At 52.8% G+C, this 23,664-nt stretch overlaps 2 protein-coding genes across 3 annotated transcripts in view; both read right to left on the bottom strand.

Annotated features, from left to right (window-relative positions):
• TGFBI (transforming growth factor beta induced) overlaps positions 1–21,408 on the bottom strand; it is a 31,142-nt gene extending 9,734 nt beyond the window's left edge. Inside the window, exons 1-8 of one of the 2 annotated variants that reach the window (XM_007114263.4) lie at positions 21,217–21,408; positions 16,448–16,546; positions 7,417–7,481; positions 6,020–6,180; positions 5,544–5,708; positions 5,147–5,293; positions 3,050–3,191; positions 277–489 (exon numbers count right to left, since the gene is read on the bottom strand). In XM_007114263.4, coding sequence (XP_007114325.1) covers positions 277–489; positions 3,050–3,191; positions 5,147–5,293; positions 5,544–5,708; positions 6,020–6,180; positions 7,417–7,481; positions 16,448–16,546; positions 21,217–21,350 — 1,126 coding nt within the window. In that variant the 5' untranslated portion in view covers positions 21,351–21,408. The remainder of the gene's footprint in view (positions 1–276; positions 490–3,049; positions 3,192–5,146; positions 5,294–5,543; positions 5,709–6,019; positions 6,181–7,416; positions 7,482–16,447; positions 16,547–21,216) is intronic. The other variant, XM_007114264.4, reaches the window with a different exon arrangement.
• Positions 17,485–21,032, bottom strand: LOC129392347 (uncharacterized). The gene is made up of 2 exons (XM_055086779.1): positions 20,588–21,032; positions 17,485–18,552 (listed from the first exon to the last, which is right to left on the bottom strand). Exons 1-2 carry the CDS (start codon positions 21,017–21,019, stop codon positions 18,295–18,297), a joined length of 690 nt encoding a protein of 229 aa, XP_054942754.1. The 5' UTR covers positions 21,020–21,032; the 3' UTR covers positions 17,485–18,294.
• Positions 21,409–23,664: the final 2,256 nt, after the last annotated feature.

Genomic DNA, 23,664 nt, shown 5'->3' with positions numbered 1-23,664 from the left:
AGGCTTCCGTGATTGAGTCGCTCCCTCCCCAGACACCTCCAATGGCTCTCCCCTGCCCACAAGGTAACACCACGACTCCCAAGTCTGCAGCTCAAGACTCTTCATAATCTGGCTGCAACCTGCCAGGTACCCAAGCTGTCTCTCCTGGAAGGCTGTGAGCTGGGTGCAGACAGGGAAGTGGCTCCCAAGATCTCCAAATTCCCCCAGCCGCACCACCATGGACGGCACAGGGGACAGCAGACCCGGCAGGCCCAAGGCCCCCGAGGCCTGGATCACCTGAGTCTGGAATGAGCAGCTCGTCGATAAAGTGGATCACACCGTTGGTGGCCACGACGTCTTTGTTGGAGATGATGGGCTTCCCGTTGATGGTGAGCATGTCCCCGCTGCAGCCCACCTCCAGCGTGGTGCCCTCCAGGGTCTCCAAGGACAGCCCCGCCACGATGGCTTCGGCACACATGGCCGACTTCAGGATGTGGTTGTTTAGCAGGTCTGGGGGCCAAACGGGACACAGGTCGAGTCAGTGCCAGCTGGGCTGACCTGAGGCGCCAGTTCGCCACCTGCCCCGGCCAGGAGGATTCCATTCTCTCCGAGACTAACAATCAGACGAGCCTGGGGTACCATGTGGCCTGGATCCTCCTCTTCCTCTCCTCCTCCTAGCCTCTAAAACTAGTTGGGCTCTGCGCAGTCTACCTGAGTTTGAATCCCAGCTCGGCCACTTAGCAGCTGTGGGACCCCGGGCGAGTCACTGAACCTCTCTGAGTCTCAACTTCCTCATCGGTCAAGTGGAGATAAGCACAGCATTCATCTCCTAGGGCTGATGTAAGGATGACATGAAACTCTGAAGGTAAGCACCCAGCACAGCGGCTGACGACAGATTAAACGCCCAACAAATGCTAGTGATTAGCTTCTCAGTACCTGAACTTCAGGGTGAATTCTCTTATTTGTATCTGAACTTCCCAGATAGGGGAAAAACTCAAATGAGTTTACCTTGGGATTTTTTTTTACCTACTGACCTTTATGAAAACGTAAAGTGTGGTAGGAAAAGATGAAAACTGTAGCAAATGAAAGTTCTGAATTATTTATACATTTTATTTGTTTTTGTTCATTTTACCCCAAGGGTCTACTTAGTTGCCAGGGCCTGTTAGAGGTTGGAAATGGTGATCGGTAAGACATGGTCTCTGCAGCCCCACTCACCCCACCCGTAAATCATAAATAAAATCATTTAATTACTTGCCCAAGTGCTGCTTTAGGGACAGGGCAGGGGCTGGGGGTGCTGAGGCTGCAGGAGCAGTGGAGGGGACGTGCCCCAGCCCCAGCCAGGCAGAGCCGTTCCGGGACTGTCGCTCACCAGGGTCCCCGGGGCCCTCTGTCGTGCATGCTCACCACAGAGGCGAGTTCCAATGTGTCCTGAGTGTGGGAACCAAAACCGCACTGTCACAGATAGGAGGAAGCTCTGAGGCCCCGCAGAAGTGCTGAGGGCCTTGAAGGCCAGTGCTGACCCGCTTCAGCCCGTGGGGAAGACAAAGGACGGCAAGACCGCTGTGGGAATGAGGCCTTGGGGATTTAGTTTCTCAGGGAAGGAAGCTGAAGGCCGGGGGTGGGGAGGTGGGTGACCTGCCAGGGCCCCTCGGAGGGTGAGCCAGGCCAGGGCTGGAAGCCAGTCTGCGAACGGGCACTTCTCGTCCATCTGCCGACCCGCTAGCAACCAGGAGGCGGTCAGGCGGACCGTGGCCGCCCGCCCTCCAGCCTGCGGTGGCAGCCCCACACGGACGGCCCTCGCTTTGAGCAAACAGCTTAAAGTGGGAAAAGGCAGATGTGCAAAAGGGATAAACTTGGGGTGTTTTTTGCACTTTATGATAAGGTGTTCTAATAGCCACAAAGATAAAAATGTGCTCCGTACAAAACATGTTTTACGGGGAAAACAGCTCTAAATAAAAAGCTAAAATGCTGCGATGCACCCAAGTCTCATCTCCTCGGAAGCCCTCAGGACCCTCAGGCTGCGGATGCCCATCCCTGCCCTCACCCCCGTGACCTTGGGAGTATCTCTGAGTACTACGCTCAGCACATCAGATCCCCAATGACCTGTCTTTAAGCCTGTTACACCAACTAGGTTTAAACTTCCTTGACTGTACCATGTTCACTTTTGCGGCCTGGGTTCCTGGCACCACAATATCTGGACATAATAGATCCCCATCTGTGCTTTCCGAAATGTGCCCTTTCCCATCCCTGCAGAGCTGCAAGGAGAACGTTTTACATTTATGGGGTGTCTGAAATGCATTAGGCATTTCGAAGGTGGGTTTGAATAGATTCAAAAGAAATGAAGTCATCCCTGGATTATATGTGGGAGGAGTAAGTGTGATTGGAGGGTTGAAGTGCACAGGGGACCTGGGGCCTACTCCCCTTTGAAGGGGACCCAGGGACCCGCGGGCAGCATCTCAGTGGTCCTGGAGTTGGGGAGCTGGGGTGGCAGAGCCTGGCCTCCCCTCCTAATCTCCCTCACATGGTCCTTCCCTCTCCTCCAGCAATAATCGATACTCCTCCTAACTTATCAGCTCACTGAGAAGGTGAGGAAGCACTCAGCAATGAAGAGTCAAGAGTTGACTGTTTCGGGTTTTTCATTGTAATTTTGGATGATCCCTGAGGCCCCCTGCCCGACACAGGAAAAGTTCAAGGGTCAGCATGATGATTCCATTTCGAGGATGCCAGCACCTGCCACCCCCTCCCCACACCTCCAAGCTACTGCCCACTCCGGCAGCCTCACTCTAGCTTTGATCATTCGGGCCTTTAACTCTTCCAAACTCTGGCCACAGCTTGCTTTGGACCTCCAGCTCCACCTCCCTCCTCAGCCCAGCTGTGTCCCTAGAAAAAGGCTGCTGGATTCCTCACCCGCCCCTCTGACCAGGCTTCTGCTGTGGCCTCTGCAGAGGCACAGCCAGTGGGGAGCAAGGGGACAGGATGGCAGGCAGTGTGTCTATCTTGGACGAGAGCAGGCCTCGGGCTTAGTCTGGCCACTCCAATGAGGCGGCAGCAGAAGCCCAGCGGTGCTCACCTCTCAGGGCCTCTGGGTCCCCCAGGATCCGGTTCAAGGTCTCAGCGGGGATTTTCTCGAAGGCCTCATTGGTCGGGGCCAAGAGTGTGTACTGGCCGTCACCTTCGAGCAGGGTGTTGAGCCCCGATGCAGCCACGGCAGCCTGTGGGGAAGGGAGAAGATGGCACGTTCCCTGAAGGCCCTGGGCACACATGGTCTCCCCAGTGCTCCTCTGGAGGGCTCCAGACTTCTGCAGAAGCCCTGGATGAAAAAGATAGGCTGAACCAAGGCTTACTTCTTCCCACGGCCTCCAGGAGCCTTGGCAGCCTGAGCTCCCCCCACTCTGGCCACCTCTTAGCTGCTGCCCTGCCTTCCTCCTTTCCACCCCCGGGCTGTTGTCCTGCTGTTGTCCTGTTGTCCTCTGCCCTTCCCCGCTGCTTTGCTTCTCTGACTCCTATTCGTTCCTTGGTCCTTGACGAAAACGTCGTTTCTCTAGGTAGTCAACTTGGCGTTGCCCACCCCCTGCCCCCGCCCCCAGATGAAAATGAGTCTATCAGACGCACTTGCACAGTTTGCTGTCCTTCTCACGCCGTGCAATTCAATCGTTATTGGTGATAATTATTTGTGTGGGCTCCGTGAGCATAACCCCTTCTCTACAGAGCAGGAAAACGATCTTCTAACAGCGTCTAGTGCTCTTCACTCAGCCCTGCAGGCCTCCTTCTTGCTCATCCTGCTTCTGAGCCTTACTCTCGATCTCCCTTCTGCTAGCTTAGCTCTTGCCCCTGTGTCTTGTGTAACTGGCCATTTCCAATATTCAGGCCTCAGCTGAAAGGTCACCTCTTCCAGACAGACCCTTCCCGGACCAGCCAGTCCCCACGGACCTCCTCTGCTCACCACTCACTGCCTGACTTCACAGCACTTCGCATGATCTGTGACTGCCCTGTCTGTTTCTTGTCTGTGTCCCCCAGAAGAATACCAGTGCCAGTGGGGACAGGACTTTGTCTTGTTCTCCTCTATTCCTCAGGCACATAGAGCACACCCGGGAAGCAGCAGGTGCTTAACGAGTATGCGTTAGCAGAAGGACAGATGGGCACTCGAAAGAGCCAAAGGGAAGAAGAAAGGAAGGAATATGTGCCAAACCTGAACAGTAAGAGGAGGTTACTCAGTGGGGATCAGCTGCTATTAATCCAAAGATGTGCCACCAACTTTGTGGGAACATCGTCCCCCTGCAGACCCCTGACCTTTGAGTGACCCAGAAGGAAAGCATGGGAAGAGCTTAGAGGGCAGGTTCCCTAGGGCCCTCCAGAGCCACTTCCTGAGGACACCTGAGTGCCAGCCCAGCCCGGGGATGTTTGTCTCTCTGTGTTGGCGATCTCCAGGGGAAGAACCGTCCCACGCCCACTTGGTATCCTTTGTGGTCAGGAAGTTCTCCTTGAATCAGGGCAAAAACCCTGACAGGGCAGCCTGTGCTAACTTCCTCTGAGCAGCCGGTGCCAAGAGGAAGGCCCATTTGCCACCCCAGTAGTAAGATAAATGCCTGCTGGGCAGGGGGGCAGGAACAGCATTCTGGGGCCCCAGAGCAGGCAGAAGCCAGACCATAAGTCAAATCCCAGACTCCATGTCTGTGTCTATACTTGTGTCCTCTCTGATGGTCAGGGCTCCCAGGAAACAGGGGTATGGCTACATCAGGGGTCCCAGGGTGGGGACGTGTGTTCCAGAAGATCATGCAGGCTGAAAGGCCATTTATCTAGTCCCACATGAGAGGACCAGCAACTGGGAGGAAGGGCCCTCCCACCTTTGGAACCCACAGCGCATGCCCAGGCAGCCGTCCTGCTGCAGCCACCACCTCTGAGCTTCCCAGGGGAGTCAAGGAAAGGAAAGTATGGAGGAGAAGACCAGCAGGGGGAAGTTCCCAGCAGAGATTTATGATGTCTCCTTGGGGTCAAGCTGACCGCCTGATCAGTGGACTCGCCATGTTCACGGGCATTTCAAGGAACTTGGCTCCATGTCACCTAAGCGCCCACGAACATGGAGACATCCTCCACCCCTCCCGCAGAAGAAGGCCCTCTTGGGAGGTGGTGTGTCCCCAGCTGGGCCTCCCCCGGGGCAGTCCCTCACCCGAAGGGTCTCGAAGGTGTCCTCGATCTCGATGATCTGCTGGATGTTGTGGGAGATGGTGGAGATGACCTTATCAATGAGGTGCACCACACCATTGGTCGCATGGTGGTCGGCTTTCAGCAGCCGAGCACAGTTGACAGTCACGATCTGCCCAGAGAAGGAGCGAGCATATGAGCAGTTAACACCTCGGAGGCACAGCCTCGAAGGCCCAGGCGGGGAAAACACAGGACGGAATGTGGCTTCCACGAGCGGTGGAGAAGCAGGTGCAGGAGGCAGAGGACTATGCACATGTGACCTCACCTGCGGGACACACCACCCGGGAAGCCAGCCCCACATGTGGACCGGGCGTGGGCTCAGGGTGGGCACGGGGCAGAGCTGTGGAAGCGGGATTCCCTACCCCATTGGGATAGTGGTGGATTTGGATGTTAGAATTCTGGTACATGGAGGTGAGGGCCATGCCGTGTTTCAGCTCGTCCGTCAGGACCCGTCTGTCCACCATGTGGTAGCGGAGGGCATTGAGCAGCTCGATGTTAACGTTGCTCACCAGTGAGTCCAGTACTTCCTAGGAGGAGGGTCAGTGCGGCAGTGAGGGGGCTGCAGGTCCCACGTTCAACAGAGGGGTCCCTGCCACCCTGGGAAAGGTGCCCCGGGGACCCCCATTCTGCCAAGGACCCCTACCCGTGAGCACCAAGGTCTGTCTGGACACTTAAATGGATGGGGCATTGGGAGCACCTGGGGAGGCGTATTTTAGCTCAAGTGCCATGGCTTTATCTGAGGGCTTAAGGAAGACATTTCCTGAGACGGTGGGAAATCACTACGGAGTCTCAGTAAGAGCGTCCCCAGTACGGGTCCCTGGGCAGGAGGTCAACTCACAGCTGGCAAGGAAGCCCAGGCCTCGTTGCTGGGGGCGAAGATGGTGAAGCTGCCGGGCCCTTCCATCTCGGGCCTCAGCTTCTCCGTGCGGTCCGTGTACAGCTGAGAGGTGGTAGCACCAACGACTCCCAGGGTCTCGTACAAGTTGGAGAGCGGCAGGGCTGCAGGGGCAGAGGACAGAGCGGGGATGGCCTGTCGGATGCCCCTCCAACCAGACCACACCCTTGTCTGAGATGGGGTGGCACACCCGCTGGAGAAGGCCAGAGACAGCCTGCTGTCGGGGAGCCCAAAAGGCTGGTCACGTGCTTCTTAGAAGAACTCCACAGCCCAAGTGCCTCCCTACTTGAACTCCACTGATTGGTCATTCTTAATCATTTTTAACTAAAGCAGAGCAAAGCTTTTGTTCATAGACATTTAGATAACACAAGGTGGGAACATACACCGGAAACAGATATCCGAGTTACAAGCTAGCCTTACGGATTTATCTAGCTGTTTTTGAAACTGGTTCCCTAATGGCCTCCACCAGAATGAAACAGATCTTGGAAGTACTTTAGGTATTTATAAGTAATAAAATGTTATTTCCTGAAAGTAGCTGGAAGCTCAGGAGGCCCTTCCCCTCACGCAGGGAGCTTCGTGTTCCTTTTAAAGGGCCTGAAACTAAGGTCCAGGGGCTGGGTCCCACCTTCCAGGTCATCTCCTTCCCCACCCTACGTTTCCCACCTGTCCTGCCACTTAAGTCAGGAAGGCCACGGCTCCAGCCCGTGCCGACCACACCCCCTTCGTGACCACGGCACCAACCAAATCACCCCCTTCCTTTTAAGTCTCAGTCTCACGTTCTCAACTGATGAAATAGCGAAGATTTCAAAGTTAAAACAACAAAAAAAATCCTCCTCTGTACAGTCCCCAGGGGTGTGTGGGACTAAAGGAAAGGATCTAGTAAATTCACAGGTACCATGTTGTCTGTGGACCTGCATATGGCCATCGTGGGACCCTACGAGCTCCACTGGGACAGCTTCCGACAGAGTGAGGTGGGGTGGCCTGGTGTTCCCAGCCCAGACGGAGACCAGGCCCACGCCATCCACTCTCCAGCAGGGCTGATGAGAAATGCTGGATGTGTTTAGAATCACTCCCAGCCAGAGACAGCAAGGCCAGGAGCCTGTGCCTGGTGCAGAGGGCACAGGCAGGTCAGGATCGGAGTCTGTTCCCCCAGCGTGTTAAGCAGTCGGCTTGTATAGGAAGGAGCAGCGCAGGAAACCTGCTGTTTCCAGCTTCCATCCTCTGGCCCTGTCATGGAGCCTCATCCCTTGGACCCCCATTCAGACTCTGCTGCCCTTCACGTGGGTGCTCCTCTCTCCCTCCTTCCTCTCCATCCGAGCCAACAGGCAAGGCTTATTCACCTGCTGGACAGCCCTTCTCTCCCGGGACCTTCTCATATCCGGGACAGCACTCGTAGCTGATGACTCTGTAACGAGACACACACGTGTATTAGACAGGACTTCCCTCCTCCTCCCGTGTCATCAGCCCTCGCTCAGGGAAGGGACACGATGGGGCATACAGCCTGCTCTCAGAGGAGACCACACACTCAGTCATCTTTGTGCCTTTCATTGGCAAGAAGCTTGTCACGCCTCTTCAGCTCTGTACAAGGTGCCCAGCAGCTGCCATCACCTACAGCAACGCAACCGGGATACAGTCAGAGGATGGCGGCAGCATATCCGCGGTGGCATTAGAAAACATCCTCACCAAAAATTTATCTCCAACACAATTCATGGGGAAGCCAGTGGGCGGCATTCCCAAGAGGCAGCAGGGAAGAGTAGAAGGAACCCTGGACCTTTCTGGCTCTGAGTCTGCCACTAACTAAACCAGACCACGCCAGCCAGTCCCGTCTCCTCTCTGGGCCTCAGTTTCCTCATCTGTAAGATGTATGCATGTATTGTGCAATGGTCATTGGATTAAACAGCCCGTGGTCTTCTGGTTCTCTGACGTAAGAACCAAGAAGCGTAGTGTATTGTATATATGATCAAGTTTTTCTCAATCTTCACGATCACACTTTAAGATAAAAACAGAGCCCTTTTTTATCAAGACGCTTGTTCTTCTGTTTCTTTAAATTAAAAACAAATTTTTTATCAATGAAGACACTATATAGTTTCAAAATCTACAAAGGATTCTATAGTAAAATGCTCCCCTTCCACCCTCATCCCTCAACCATCTCCTTGTCCTTCTAGGAGGCAACTGATATTGCCAATTTGTGAGATTCTTTGCATTTGGATGAACAAGACTGGCAGTTGATGGTTTTAAACCTTGAAGTCATTTGGCAGAAAAACGTAAAGCCTTCTCTTCTAACTCAGACTGGTCCACTGTGGAACACTCACCACCTTCTGGAGGTCTGAAACGCAAAGCTTCAGCTAACCCAACATCCTGGTGAAACCCAGAAGACGGAGAATTTCCAAGAACATCACAAGGAAGGAAATGTTCTAAGAAAGGCTTGCTTCATATCAAATCCCCCTGTCCCGTCGAATGCCACCCCTGCACCAGCGGCGTGAGCACAGCCCCTCCTCGGAAGCCTCGGAACCAGAAGCCAACAGCCCTGTCCTCCCCCTTCCTTTCTTTCACATGGATGTGCCCTTCAGGACAGGACAGAACTCAGCCTTGAACTGCAGCGGGTTTACCACAGAACCGCTCACGGCGGCCACTCACAGGATGTTTAATGACATCACCAGAAGAGAAGCAGGCAGATCAGACAGAAGTCTGGGCTTTGGAAGGCGGGAGGGTGCTCTCAGTGAGCCCAGGACATTCTGCTCTTACTAATTCCACTGGAGTTGTCTCAGGGAAGCCCGGGTGAGTCATCTGAAGATGAAGCCTGGTTCATCTGTTATCCAGGCTTCATTTTCTGTTAACTAATCTTTCAGAGACAGATTAGTTAGGATGCTCAGGTTGCTAGGGAGCTATGGGTGTCACTGTGCCAGAAATGAGCCCCCAGGACATTTCTGAGGAGGGACACCATGCACATTCTTCCCTGCCCTGCTCTCTCCATCCTCCTGACTTCCTCTTCCCCCTTTTCTCCCAGCCTTCCTCCCATCCCTTTCCTTTCTAACCTTTCGGCCCTATTTGAAAGGGTTAAACGGGCTGGTGGTCTCAGGACTGATCTTGACTAACCCACTGTTTTCTCTTTGGAAACTAGTCATCTTCTGCAGCAAACGTGAGATCTGACTGACACACAACCTTTCAAAGGCAACATGATGTAACTAAACAATATTAGAATCAGGAGACTAGGCTTGTCATCCATCAGTAACCAGCAGGGTGGCCTTGAAAGTCCATTTCTCTCTCTTGGGTCTCAGCTTCCTGATCTTTTATAAAATAAGGTAAAGTTAAACTAGATGATCTCTAAGGTTACTTCCAATTTCACACTCACATTTCCAGCCAATGGGATTATATTTCTAGGGGGTAGAGAAGCATTTTTTCAAAGTAGGATAGTGTCTGCCAGTTTCTCGTAGCTAAACCTAGGGAGAGCCGCAAGCCTTGAGCCCATAGGACCGGGAACACGCATGCGTGGAATCTCAGGCTTTCTCTGATAAATGCCAGGGCTCTGTGGCTGTGGTTGAGGAAGTGGGAATCGGGCAAGTCCCCCAAAGCTTAGCTTCTTTCTGAAAGTGCCTGGGTGACCTTCCCTGGAGTTGGAGAAGCACACTTGGAGGAGGGACCTTCTCCTCAAAGCCTTCATCATCTCTGGGGTCCGCCATGCACATGGTGCTGACACTCCATGCCTTGGAGCCCCCAGCCAAAGACTTTTCTGGCCAAAGACCCTTCTTCCAGGGTGTCAGCGTCTGAGTTCCATCCTACAAAGCCACAAGAGAGCTCAATAGCTCAGGGGGCCTCACCAGGATTTCCTTGAGGACAACAGAAAGTCAGCCCCCCAAGTGTGAACTTACTGGTTCCTGTGGCCACATGTGTGTGGAGGCGGGGAGAGATGGGGAGAATGACAGGAGAAATGGAGGCTGCCGGGCAGGGGAGCAGGGACAGACGTAGGAGGGATGTCTCCGCATGGAGAAGGAAATGCAGAATGGAATCAGAAAGCTGAAAGGGCTCTGGGGGCAAAGGGGTTTCTTAGGATCACAGCTGGGGAGGGACAGATCTAGGACTCTCCCCACATTTCATCAAGTCCAGACCCTTTTCCATTGCTCTTGACAGTGCACATATTTGGGGGAAAGTGGACTGATTTGGAAAGTCTGACATCCAAAGGACGCAGGTGGTCTCTCCAATGTGATCAGAGCTAACCCCTGTCAGCACTCACTGCCCCTTCTCTCCAGGTGGGCTTTCTGTACCCGTGTCCCACAGAAGCTGGACATGGGGGACACAACACCCCCCGCAAGGGCTCAGCCCCCTAGCCAAAGGCTTCTTCCTGGTTAGCTGAGTGTGGCTCCCTGCCAAGAAGCCTTCTCCTAATCCTCTCGCCCTTCTGGCCTCTCCCTCCTCTTCCCTCATGCTACCCATATTCTGGCATCCCCGGCACTCTCTAGGTGCATGGGGTGACCCACGCCTCTCACCTTCAGCCTGGTAGCCTTATGGGTTGAAACGCTTCCACAGCTGGCTGTTACCCTGCTCAACTGTCCCAACAATACCAGGTCTTTTCAGAACCAGCCTGCCTGGCCCTGGAGAAGCAGAGGGCAGCTGTAAATTGCAGACCAAGAAGACAGCCCATTGAGGTGATCCTGACCAAACCCTTTAGGACTCACACGCCCTTTTCTCAGCCCCGTGTGCCACCTTCCTTGGGCTCTGGCCCTGGGGAGAACACACATGCTGTGGGGAGACAGGCCCCTGGGGCAATCACAGAGTCGTGGTTCTGATGGAGAGGTTCATCTCTCCAGGATGAATGCAGGAAAGGATGGAAACCACAGGGAGCCCCCATCCGTGCCTCCCTGGTTCCCTGGCTTCCCTGCACAGAGAGAACCAATCTGCTGGTCTCTGAATCGAATCTTATCAGCAAAAGCTGCTCTGATTAAAGGCTCCTGGCTTCTCCTTGGCCTGACACAGTCCAATAAGCAAAAACCTCAGAAAAAGTATATCCTCTAGGGTAATGAGACACTAATTTTCTTATTCCAACTTCCCAGGTCAGAAGAGCAATTTGAGGAAGAAAGTCAGAGAAGGTGCCTGACTTAGAAGGGTGTTTGAAAGAGGCAGGGGTGGGGTGCAAAAGGTAGTGTCAATCCAAGGCCTAAAGAATTGAAATAGAGCCTCAAAGCTCTCCTCCATTCCCCTCCAAAGTTTTACTCACGACTGGATAGAGAGAAGCATTGGTTTTTCTCTCCCCAAAATAATTTTTCACAGAGGTAATATAATAAGGTAAAACAATCATTCTCTCCCAAGCACGCTTCACGATTTTGGCCGCTGTGACGGCTGTAAACACCTAGGGATTAACCTGACTCTGAAGCAGTGTGGTAAGGAATGGAGACTGAGAGCCAGCTTCCTGTGACCGAAGGTAAACCATCCAGCGTGTCATGATTTCCAAGGGAATCACTGAACAAACACAGACTGACGTCGTCTAGACATGCGCCTGCCTGGATGGCTTCATTTTCTGCACTCAGCTGAGCTCTCTTAAGCCTCCCAAGAGAAAATGAAAATCTTGAGCCCCCCTGGTAAAAAAAAGGGCTTGTTTTAACCTACTGTCTACCACTAAAGACTCCACCACTATCCCATTCACCAGGGTCCAGCTTGGCAAGTGATGAGACGGAACCTTGGGAAAATACACTTACATTTTTTGGTGACGTCTGTTTGCACATGGTTTGTGAGGGTATTTGGGTGGGTGGGGGGGGTACTCCTGGATGCTGGCTGTGTCTCCTCAGTTCCCATGCTCTCCATCTGACTAGGGAGGGAGCCCCCTTGCAACAGGGGTTCTCAATGACCACCAGGCTGCAGGTGAGCAACCAGGAAAAGGTTGGTGGCTCTGGGCCAAAGGGCCTCTGTTGACCCCAAGGAGGCCTTCTCCCTGGGATCTAGAGTCACAGGTTTTAGGGCTGAAGAGGGAGATCTGGGGCAGTTGACCCAGCCGCTCCAGGGCTGCTCACTTGGGCTCCCCCCATGTCACCAAAACTAGCTGCTGGGCTTGGCTCTCCCCTGGGGGCAGCATGTACAATAACTGGACCTCTCCCACTTACCAGCGGATGACTTTGAGCAGGTTGCTTAGGCTTTCTGAGCCTCAGTCTTCCCCTCTGTAAATAGGCTAATGATCACACTGATCTTAAGGGATGATTGTGAGAACTGAACAAGCTAACCTATGAAAAGCACTTACCAGCTGCTTGATATTTACTAAGCACTCAGTGGTGGAGCTTCTTCCTAAAAAATTCCAAGTATAAACTTTAAATTGAAGTTAGGTTAATAACTTCATTGAAAGCCATGCCCTGCAGGAGACCACTGATCAAATCACATGTAATAAATTCCCCATAACACAGCTATAAAAGTTAACAGATAGGATCCATTGTGGTTAGAACAAATCATCACAAATTTAGTGACTTAAAACCACAAAATTTATTATCTTACAGTTCTGGATGTTACAGTCAGAAGTTGGCCTTACGAGGCTAAAACCACAGGCTGTATTCCCTCCAGAGGTTCTAGGGGAGAACCTACTCCTTGTCTTCTCCAGCTTCTAGAGGCTGCCTGCATTTCTTGGCATGTGGTCACATCACTCCAACTTCAGTTTTCATTCTCATATCTCCTTCTCTGACTCTGACCCTCCTGCTTTCCTCTTACAAGGACCCTTATGATTATACTAGACTCATCAGATAATTCAGGATTCCCCCACCCCCACCCCCTCCAAGATCCTTAACTTAATCATATCCACAAAGTCTCTCTTCCTTTGTAAGGTAACATATTCACAGGTTCAGGGCTGAGGATGTAGACAGCTTTAGGGGGTCATTATTCTGCCTACCATAGGGTCTTACCCCAAATGGTACATGGGTTCATGTAAAGACTCAACAGAACAAGATTCCCTGTCAGCTAAGCTGCCTCCTAGGAGCCTACAGAATGGGATAAAACCTTCAGGAAGCACCCCACAACAGAGGTGTTTGGCATATGTCAAACCTGAGTTATTTAGAGCAGGTTAGCCACGCGGTCCCAGGGGGCTGCACAGGGAATATGAAACAGGGAAGGAGGTGCTGGTGTGGGTCTGAGGAGAGCTTGTCATCCCTAGATGGCTTCTCACCATCCTCTTCTTTTTCCTCTTGGGACCGAGGCTGTGGGATACAGGAGAGGGAGGAAAGGAAGGCTCTTCCTCAGCTTCACTGCAGATGTCCCTGGGTGCCCTGCCCGAATGAGATCTACAGGAAAGAGCTTTGCCAAATGATGGAAAATCTCGACCATACACCAGCTGGCTTTGGTAGAAGTGAAATGTCTAAACTTGAAGGCAGTGCTGAAGAAGTATTAATATTTCAGCCCTTGGGCAAAGCAATGCTTGCTACTAGAGAAGGGGGGATGTCCTGCCAGCTCATCTTGGCTACTGTGCTTGTGAATTGCGTTGCTAGTGAAACAACGTCAAGGAATGGGCAGCTGCCACCCCTACCTGCTAGCTCCTGCGCTGGCCCTCCCTGTGCCACACTGAGGATGCCTGAGCTCCCGCTGTGATTCATTACATCCCCACGAAGTCAGCTCTGACCTGGCTGTTAAATGGGCCTCCCTCTTGCCGGGGCTTCTACAAAGAAGGCCTGTCAGAGGCAGCCAGACTTCCTGAGCACAATTTCCTGCACCATTGCTTCAGCTGCTGTATGTAAAAATGTTATGGTTACTGATCAGACCGAGGACTGAAATGACCCTCTTTGCTTGATTAGCTGTTGTATCACACTGGTGCTCTTTAGGATCTGAAATTAAATGAATTTCTAAGTAAGAAAATTCACTCAAGTCACTAAATAGGGGCCCACTGGTAACTACTTCCTATAATAAAATCCATGCATCGGGCTTGACAAACAGCACCAAGACTCTTTTTGGTAATACTGAAAAGCTATCGTCTAAAGACGATGGATGCAGTGGCCTGATGGGAGTGCTGAGTGCTGAACGTGGCCATTCCCCTCCCTCCCTCTGTGGAGGCGGAGTCGGGGCCTCACTGCAGCACACATCTGGCTCCAGGCTCCCGGGTCTCTGTGTGACCTGACCCGGCAAAGCCTTTATCCCTTGGTCCTGTACTTAATGCCAATTATCTGCTTTCAAGTTCAAATTCTCCTGTGGGTCCTGGGCCCCCTGGTGACCTGTGCTACCCCCTTCCCCGTGACACTTTGCTCCCGCACATCTCAGTGCACACCTCTGCTCCGGCCTCTTCCCTGGAGTCATGCTGGGAAGATCCCCACTGCCCGGGCTGACCCCATGCTGAGAAGGCCCTCCTTTTGCTCCAACCACAACCATGCTGCGGTCTCCCAGTCGGGTCATCTCCCAAATAAATGCACCAAGGGACCCACTGTCACCAGGATGACATCAACTCCAGCCAGCACAACCCTCTCCTCTGCTGACCAGCTATGGCACTGAATTCCTGGTGCCCCTTAATGACCCCTTATGAAGAACATCTGGCCAACATACAGCTGTGCCGCCTGCACCCGTCCTGGCACATCAGTGGAGAAGGGTGCAGGTACCAAGAGCCAATAGGCCAAGGCGACTCATCACCCACAGCAGTGTCAACCTGGGAACTGCTGGGGAATACTCCCAAGCTACTGTTAACTTAGTCAGACAAATGCTTCAACATGGGCCACCCTGAAATACCATGGCCAATGCCACCCTGTTGCCAGCTCGACATCCTAAGTGGGTCCCGTTTTTAGGGAAACCAGAAAGAACAAAAAGGTGGCATCTTGAAACCCAGGGCTCTGAGATGCTTGATACCAGGGCTTTGGTCATCTTCCAAGAAGCAATTATGTGAGGCCTGGCTCTGTGTTTAATTAAGTAATTAATTGCTTATTTTAGTAGATAATATACACACATGGGAAAAGTCAAAGAGTACTGAGGTATTCTTTTCTTTTTTTAACTTGGGTTCCAGGTAAGAACATGTGGTATATTATTTGCATAATCTCTTTTTGTCCACAGCAAGAATTCTGGCCGGGGGTTTGTGTACTCCCTAAACCTGGGAGGTGGGTCCTCTTAGCTCACTCAACTCTTGCCTTTGTGGCTGGGCTTGGTCAAGTGGGGAATCAATTGTCATGGCCCTGCCCTTGACAGGCTCCCAGGGAGCTACTGGTCTCTCCCCACCTCTGCCCTGATCTACAATTTCCCTGATCCATACTAGAGTTGATGTGTTAGGACACAGTCAGGGTCACAAGTTGGGATATTTATTTCCATGTACATCTCAAGGAAAGAGCGTTTTCCCTTCCTTCAGTTAGAGGAGACATCTGCTCAAAAGCAAGTCACAAGCAATACATTTAAAAATCCCTAACATGGGAAAGGCTTCAAGATCATGGCTTAGCATCTCTTAATCCTCTCATTACACAGATGAGAAGAACGTCCGGACCTCACAAGTGGCTCAGGGAGTTCTGCATGGCACATCTTCCTGTCTGTAGGAGAGAGCCAGCTTTGAGATCTTTTGATGGTTGGTACCAAAATAGATTAGGTTTCCCCGGAATTCTGTTAGAACACGCAGGCCGCAGGGCAACTGGGGTGAATGCTGCCTCCCTCCATGCTGATTGTGTTGACAGAGGCAACAGCAAGGCCTCCTGTAACCACAGGGGTCCACACCCCCGGTGTCTCACTTCTGTTTGTGGGGCTGAGATTTACAAATAACAGCAGGTGGCATTTACTGAGCACTTCCTATGTGCCAGGTACCTAATTTAGCCTCTTCTGTGCATTATTTCATTCAATCCTCATAACAATCACATAAGGTAATCCTATTGTTATTCCCACTTTACAGATGAGGCAATTGAGGATTCCAAAGGTGAAGCCCCCCCTGTAAGTGGCAGAGCCAGCCCTTGAATCAGGGAGTCTGAGCCTGTGTTCTTAATATGCTATGCTGTCTTATTATGTGCATATTTCTAGGCACTCTATGTCTTTGGGGGGCATTTACCTTGGATTGCAGAGCAGGAACCGGGTATAAGTTTACCAATGGGCTTTCTTTCCCAGAGTCAGAGGCTGATGGCTTCTCCACTGAATATTTGTGTTTGTATCACTTAGTGAGGATTAGAAAGCGCACACACACACACACACACACACACACCATGTTTCATGTTTCTTGCAATCCCAAGTCAGCCCTGAAAAATGTATCCAAGTATTGTCAGGAGCCTTAAAAATGAAAAACAAAATTGGCCAGCCTACAAAAAACACCAGTCCCAAGCACACAGTCCCCTGACATGTTTGCACACGCATCTTCATGGCTCCAGAAGGCTGGCCCACGCCCAGGGGCAACTGCAGCCCATGCACATCGAGGGCAGCCTCCCCAGTGGCTGGTGGTCTCGGGTATTTCCAGATACTCACGTGGATTTGCCGCAGATCTTTCTCTGGTACCACTGCTTGCAGTTGGTGAAGTACTTCTTGTTGGTGCCAATGAGCTTCTGCACAGCGCACACGTTGGGGCTGAAAACAAAAGGTGCCGTGTTAGCAAGATGGTCAGCATGTCCACCCACCTCCACATCCTTCCCACCACGTGGGCCCTCCTGGGTCACCAGAATGTTCTAGATATGGAGAAGATACAGTCATTTCGGTCTTGGTTCCAGGGGCTGGTTTGGGGGTATATTCTGGCCCTCATGACCTAGTTTTCCAGCATCCCCCTGAAAATATCACCCCCCCCGATTTAAAAATTGTCAAAGTATATCTCATACAGTGATGTAATTTCATTTAAGCATTCTTCTTTGACACAGACATTTGGTAAGTGTAACTCCAAACATCTTAAAAATTTTAGACTCCATGTTATAGATGGAGAATATCAGCTAAGTAAAAGTGGTGTGCTTGCTAAGAACAGCAGCTTTGAGAGAGGCCCCCCAGCCTTTCCCTGTACCTCCACTCCACACTGAGCCCAAACGTCCACAGGCTCTAACCTGGTCTCCCTGTGGGCACTGCTGGTCCTGTGGTCATGAGGTCCGGGCCCCAGCACCTCCCCGGCAGCTCCACACACAGACATCCTCTGCATCCCTAGGCAGTTGCCTGGCTCCCAAACACGGCCTATCTGAAGTGTCCACCCTGGAAACTATGGGGCATGGCCAGCTGCCGTCAGGACCTCGGAAGGAGATGCTCACTCACTGAACTCAGTCGTTTATTACTTAGGCCCCGGCTTGCATCGCACTCCCCGCAGAAAGCCCTCTTCCAGTGCCCCAGGTGACACTATTCTGTCCACCTCTGACCAGTGATACGGCCCTTGTTTGATGCTGGCTACCACACAGAACCCAAAACTGATCAGGGCGTGTATGTCTTCTCTTCAACTACCCTCCAAAGAACCCTGAGGGCAGGTGTTCTGCCTTGTTCTTTCTTTCACGTTCTAGATGCGGCTGAGCACCAGATCAGGTGCAGAGGGGCTTGGAATGACCTGCTCTCAGGACCACCCAGCTCAGAAGCATCCTGAGCAACCCTGTGCAAACACCCAGGTTCTGCTGAGAAGTCTGCTTTCCCAGAGACGTGTGGTTTTGTTTTTGTGTATTCTACCCAGCGTACCAAGTTCTGACCCAAACCATGCTCAGGCCATGTGGTGGCAGGACAGTTACTGGGAGCCCCTGGGGAAAGAGGCAGCTGTGGCTGTGTGGTGACAAGTGGGAGGCAGTCTTCCTGAGCCAGAGGCAGGCAGTTCACCTGGCTGAATCACAGGCCAGAGAAAAGCAAAGCGAAGACACTAAGGGCTTTCACAAAAGCTCTATGCCCAGAGAACCTCAGGTATCAATTCTAAATATCATTTCCTCTGATACTTTACAAATATAATCGATTGCCATCATTTGAGATGCATGGTATTTTTTGAGAAGACACTGATACTGCAGTGAGGGTAGCACCTGCCATCCCCATCATATGGCTACAGGAACTTGGTCAATTCTCAAATACTCAGAGTCAGGTTATTGGGCGGGAGGGCACACTGACCCTTTACCTCTCTGCCCTGTCTCTTCTACCACCTGGATGTCACCTCTTGTCCAGTTTGTGGTTCAGCAGGCAAAGGTGAGTGGGCCAAGGAAGCCCAGTAAATATTAGTGAGTTACTGTTAAGAACCTGAGGGTAAGAGAAGCTGAGGCTAGAGAGGAAACCACAGGCCAGCAGGGAGAACAGCCCTTATCCCCTTGCTCCTGGCTGGGTCTGACCACATGCCCACAGCCTCCAGAGGATTTTTACAGAAGCCAACTTGTTTCTCAGTTTGCTGCTTGGCATTCATAGGTTACAGCAGTGCCCAGATAACCCTGAGAGAGTCCCCGCTGGCCACACTCCAGCCATAGGTGCTGTTTATTGCTGTACAATTTCAGAAGTTCTTCTATCTGACCAAGCAGGAAACAATTACTGTTGATGAATTCCCTGCAACTTTCCGTAGGCGCGTTTGGCAAAATCTTCAGGGTCTCTTGTGGATGTGGCTCCAACATTCCTCTGCAGAGTGAGTTTCCACTGCTGCTGCCCTTTGAGACAGGAGCAGAGGCTGTGGGTCTCTGTGACACACTCCCTCTCACGTCGGGGTAGGAGGGGTGGGCTGTGTACACAGGAAATTTACGCTGAAGTTTCATCAAAATGAGCACCCCATTTCTGGGCCTTCTACCTCAAGCACAACAGCTCTGCTGTTCAAGTTGGATTTGAAAATCAAGTGCTTCAGAAAATTCAGTCCAGTTTCGGTTGTTGATATTTGGAAGTGTGACTGCATTTTTACTTCTCTTTCAGTACTGTTTTTTTCCTTCCCTATAGCAACACAGATAACAGCCGGGAGTCAAGAGACCACGTCATAGTCACTACTTTTCCAACATCTTTCTGTGCTTGGACTAAGTCACTCCACCTCACTAAGCCACAGTTTCTCCATCTGTAAAATGGGAACGCACACTACAGAGCTCACTGTGTTGTGGTGAAGATGAAAGCAAAAGAGGTGACGGTGATAAAGGGTGAGCAGGGCCTGCTTATTATTTCTTCCTTCATGTCGTGTGAAGCACACATACAACATTTCCTTTAAAAAAGAGCTTACCTTTCCCTTCCCACCAGATCTCCCTTTAAAAGATGGCCGGAGTTTGAACAAGGTTATCCATTTTGCAAAGGGTGCCACCCCCAAGGGCAAAGTCAGGCAGCCTTGTGAGGTTTTCAGGGACAGTTAGATCAGAGTAAACGCAACTATGTCTGCAACTGTTTGTCACAGTTCACCTGCCTGTGTGTCCAGACTTTATTGAGGGAGGGTGCACACCAGGGACTGCTTAGACCATCCTGTCCATCACAGGTCACTATAGGCCTTTCCAACTGCACTGCAAGCAGCTAATCAAGAGGATTAGCCTGCAGGGGTAGGGGGAGGGAGGGGAGGGAGGAAATTGATCTAATGTCTGAACTTCATAATAAAGAGCATTTGCATTTCAAAAAGAAAAAGAAAACCTATTTTCCAGCTGGTCTGTGGCTTTTCTGGGCTTTGACAGGAAGGAGGCTTGCCGCAGAGGTGGCTCCTGCTGGAGCCCTGTCAACACCATTGGAGTAGCTTCACTGTGGAGCGCACAGAGCCACCGTTCTGAGTAACAGTGCTGCAGGGCATGCTATTGGGGCTTTTTCTTGACTTAGTGCCTAAGAAGATACAGCGGGAACAGAAACCTCCCAAGAGGACTGCAGCACCCAAACAGGACATGCTCCATTGCTAAGAAAGACAGAGGGACAATGGTGAGCTGGGCAGAGACAATGAAAATGCCAGGTGCTCACATTCTGACTTTATGCCTCGTCTTCCCCTCATCTTTCTGCCCTGTCCCCTCACCCTTCTGTACCCGGCCTAAGTCAAAGGTGCATCCTTCACTTCCCAAAAGACCCCGGGACATCCCCTGTGCTCTCCTCTCTCTTGCAGGGTGCTGAGGCTGCAGCATGGCCTGGATGGCTTTCACTCTGCAGAGGGGTCAGACTCACTCCCATCAGTCCCCTCCCCACAGCCCTGGGCACCTGAAAGGCCAAGTAAGGCCACAAGGCCACACACAGGCAGAGGGTACAAGGAGGACTGCTCCCAAGGAGGGGGCGCTTCGAAGGGCGGGGAGCCAAGGCTTTGTAAAGCCCTATGAAGACAACTCTGATCACTTCCAACGGTGAGTTCTGATCTGAGTACAGATCTGCCCAGTCACATGGTGGTCAGGGAACCACCTGGGAGTAAATGCCAGACCCAATGGCATTTGGGCTGTGACACGACTATCCACATACAGTTCTACCTAGTTGTGAAAAAGGAGTCAGTGCACCCAGGTAGTCTGGAAGCTGCAGCAAACCCTGGCTATGTGTGAAGCGGGAGGGCCTAGTTTGGGATGTAGAAACACTGCCCACCTCTGCCTGGGTCTGGGCCAGGGTCTTTACCAGGTCAGACCTTTTGCCGGGGTTTGCCGCCTAAAACCAACACATCTTCAGTGTCTCAAAGGAATATCTGCAATGATAATGTCCCAAATTTACAAACCCAGCCAGTGTTTTAAGAGCGATTCCAATCCCAGCACCAGTACATACTGAAGGTCCGTGGGGAAGTGGTGTGTCCTCTCCAGACTGTTTCCCCATCTGTACAATGTGTGCGAGGCTCGGCACACTCTCCTGCTCTTCGTCTGCCCGGGGAGCAGATGCCGCACTGACCTTGCTGTACCTGGAGAGCACTGTCTGGTGCCAGGTCGCGGGTGTAGGCCTGGACAGGGGAACAGGAGCCTGGGGGCCTTGGTTGCTGCCAGCTTGTGTGGCCCCAGCGACACGTCTGAAGGTGCTGGACAAGGACCTGGCTGGACTGGAATCTGTGCCCTGCTGGGTGGGCTCCCTCTCTGCCCTGGCCACCTTCCCATGGTGATTCGGGGCAGAGAGCTGCCAAGCGCTCTCCGCTGGGAGAAGCTCAAAGCCCCGGATCCCTCTCTCACGCTCTTGGCCTGAGTTGGGGTGACGGGTCAGCTCTCCCATCCGCTTCCTCTACATAGTGCCTCCTGCTGACTTTCCTCCATCGTCCCCGCCTCCCTCCCTCCACCTCCTGCAGGGCTGGTCCCTCGGAGCGTCCCACACAGCCTGCTTTAGGCTCGGGCTTTGTCTCCGGCGCCCCCAGCCCGCTCCGACGGCCCCGACGCCCAGTCCCTCCGGCCCCCATGTGGGCGCCCGCTTACCCGTGCTGCCGACCCCGGAGGCGGCTGTGCTGCAGCACCAGCTGGTAGGGAGACTTGCCGGGGCTCGCCTGCGTGGCGGCGGGGCCCAGGGCCAGTGCCAGGGCGAGGGGCAGCAGCCGCCCGAGGAGCGCCATGGAGCGAGAGGCTGCGCGGAGCGTGCGGGCGAGCGCTGGGGGAGTGCGAGCGCCGTCGCCGCCGGCAGGTTAAGTAAGCGGAGCGCAGGGAGCCGCCCGAGGGGCGGGGAGCGGGCGGAGGGCGGGCTGCGGACGCCCCGCGCCCCGCCCACTCCCCCTCCGCGGCCCAAGCTCGTTCACAACCAGCCCCTCTCTTCCGTGCTCCCCAGCGTCCACCAACGGGCCTACGGGGCCTCCCTCCTTCACTCCCTCCTCGAGGTCTGCAGGGTCCTGAGCCCAAACGTGCCTCACCGGTCTCAGGCCATGCTGACTCCCACAATATTCTACACATCACACTTGCCTCTGCATTCCACGCGCACCCCTCTCCTCCCCCAGCTTGCTAACTTTAAGATGGATAGGGAGTAAATCTTATGATTGACAGAAGACAATATATATATTTGTATATGTATAAATGTATATGTGTGTATATATGTATATGTATGGCAGGTTTTGTTAGACTCCAAGCTACTCTTGGAAACCATGGAGAAGGGTGGGGTCCGCCACCTTGGTACACACTCACTGTCTCTTTTAATAAACATCAGTATAGCACTACGTGTGAGAAAGATGCTGCAAAAAGATAGCAAAGACAAGATTTTTTGCCCTGGAGGAGCTCAGAGCAAGTAAACAAATAGTCACCTGGGAGGGAGATAAGTATTCACTCAAGCACCTATTAATTGCTCACCAATTACCTGGCACTGCTAGCCTGGGGAGACAAAGATGGATGAGTGAGTGAGATCCAGGCTCTTTCTGAAAAAGTTCAGTCCGGAGACCGAGGGCCAGAAAACAAGCTGCTGTGGGGAGGGGCAGCTGGGGCCTTGGGAGCCTCGAGGAAGCACGGCCTGACAGGAGGTGACACCTGCTCTAGGCTGGAAGGGTGAGAAGGAGTTAGCCAGGCAAAGTGAGGGCGTTCTGGGCCCTCAAAGTGTCCGGCTGGCTGAAGCACGGGGAGGTAGAGTCAAGAAGAGAGAGAAGGGAAGGCATGTCACAGGACCCAGACCCAAGCTAAGAGTCCTGCAGGTGATGGAGAAGCAGGCCAGGGGCAGCAGCAGGCTAGGAGAGGACAACATAAAATAAGCAAGACTGGAGGCAGGAAGGTCAGGGGACCAGGGGGGGACCAAGAGCTTGCTCTGTGGAAGTGGAGGTGGGCGTGAAGAAGGGTGGCACACCAGGGGGTGTCTAGGAGGTAACAGACTCGGCAGAACTTGGAGGCTGTACCCAGAGAGTTGGGTGGGGGGGAGCCAGGGATATCTAAGGTGCTATTGGCAGGGGCATCTTGTTGCAAGGTAGCACCATTCTTAGAATGAGGGATATGGAGGGAGGTGCAGATTTGCCGGGAGAGGGTCAGTGGTTTTGGACATACTGACTTTAAGTGCTTGTGACTCATCCAGCTGTCTTGTGGGCAGTTGTATGTAAAGATCTGGGGCTCCATCGAGGATTCTGGGATGGAGATCCAAACATGGGAGTCCTCCTTAGATGTAGGCAGCTGAAGGTGTGGGAGCGGATGGATTCTCTGGTTGGGTGTATGGAGCAAGAGGTGGGTGATGACAGATGATGGAGAGGAGGCATGACAGAGAGCAGCCAGCAAGGAGGTGAAGGAGTGCTGACAGAGAGCAGGAGGAAATGGGGAGCCCCAGAAGGAGGGGGCTGTGAGCAGCAAGTACCGCTGGCTGCACACAGATCTGAAGCTTATCTGCTGTGTGGGAAACAGACAGGCGCTGGGGACTTGGCTATGGGAGCAGGAGGGCGAAGCCAGATGATGGTGGTTTGATGAAGTGATGGTGCAGTAGAGAGTGTGGACGATTCTTCCAAGAAGATTATCTGAGAAAGGAAGGGGAGAGTCAGTGTGGAAGACAGAGGACACAGTCTACAGAGGCTTGGACATGCTAGGACATTGCTGGAAAGGAGGGAGGGAGGAGGAGCCCAGTGTAACGGGAGAGGGGGAGGGGATCATCAGAGTGAGGGGAAGGGAAGCAAGGAGAGGCTGGAGCAGAGCAGTCTGGGGCTGGAGGAGGGGCCGAGCACAGAGGGAGTAAAAGCTATTGAGGGCCTGAGCTGGGAGCGTGGTGGAGGGAGAGGAAAAGGCAGGTCAGGTTTCAGGGAGATTTCAGCGGTAGCATTGACTAGACTGGGAAACCCTGAGGACATGGAGGGGAGGGGGGCAGGGAGTCAGGAACAACCTCAAGGTCTCTAGCTGGGATACAGGACGGGCAGGCAGGCTGCGCTGGTGAAGGTGCACATTGGGTTGCCCGTGGGGAGGGAGGCGTGACTCCAGGTG

This window comes from Physeter macrocephalus, chromosome 8 (genome assembly GCF_002837175.3).
Source record: "Physeter macrocephalus isolate SW-GA chromosome 8, ASM283717v5, whole genome shotgun sequence".
NCBI classification, from domain to species: domain Eukaryota; kingdom Metazoa; phylum Chordata; class Mammalia; order Artiodactyla; family Physeteridae; genus Physeter; species Physeter macrocephalus.
Note: the sequence above shows the minus strand (reverse complement) of the source record. Positions and strands in the feature narration are given on the sequence as shown.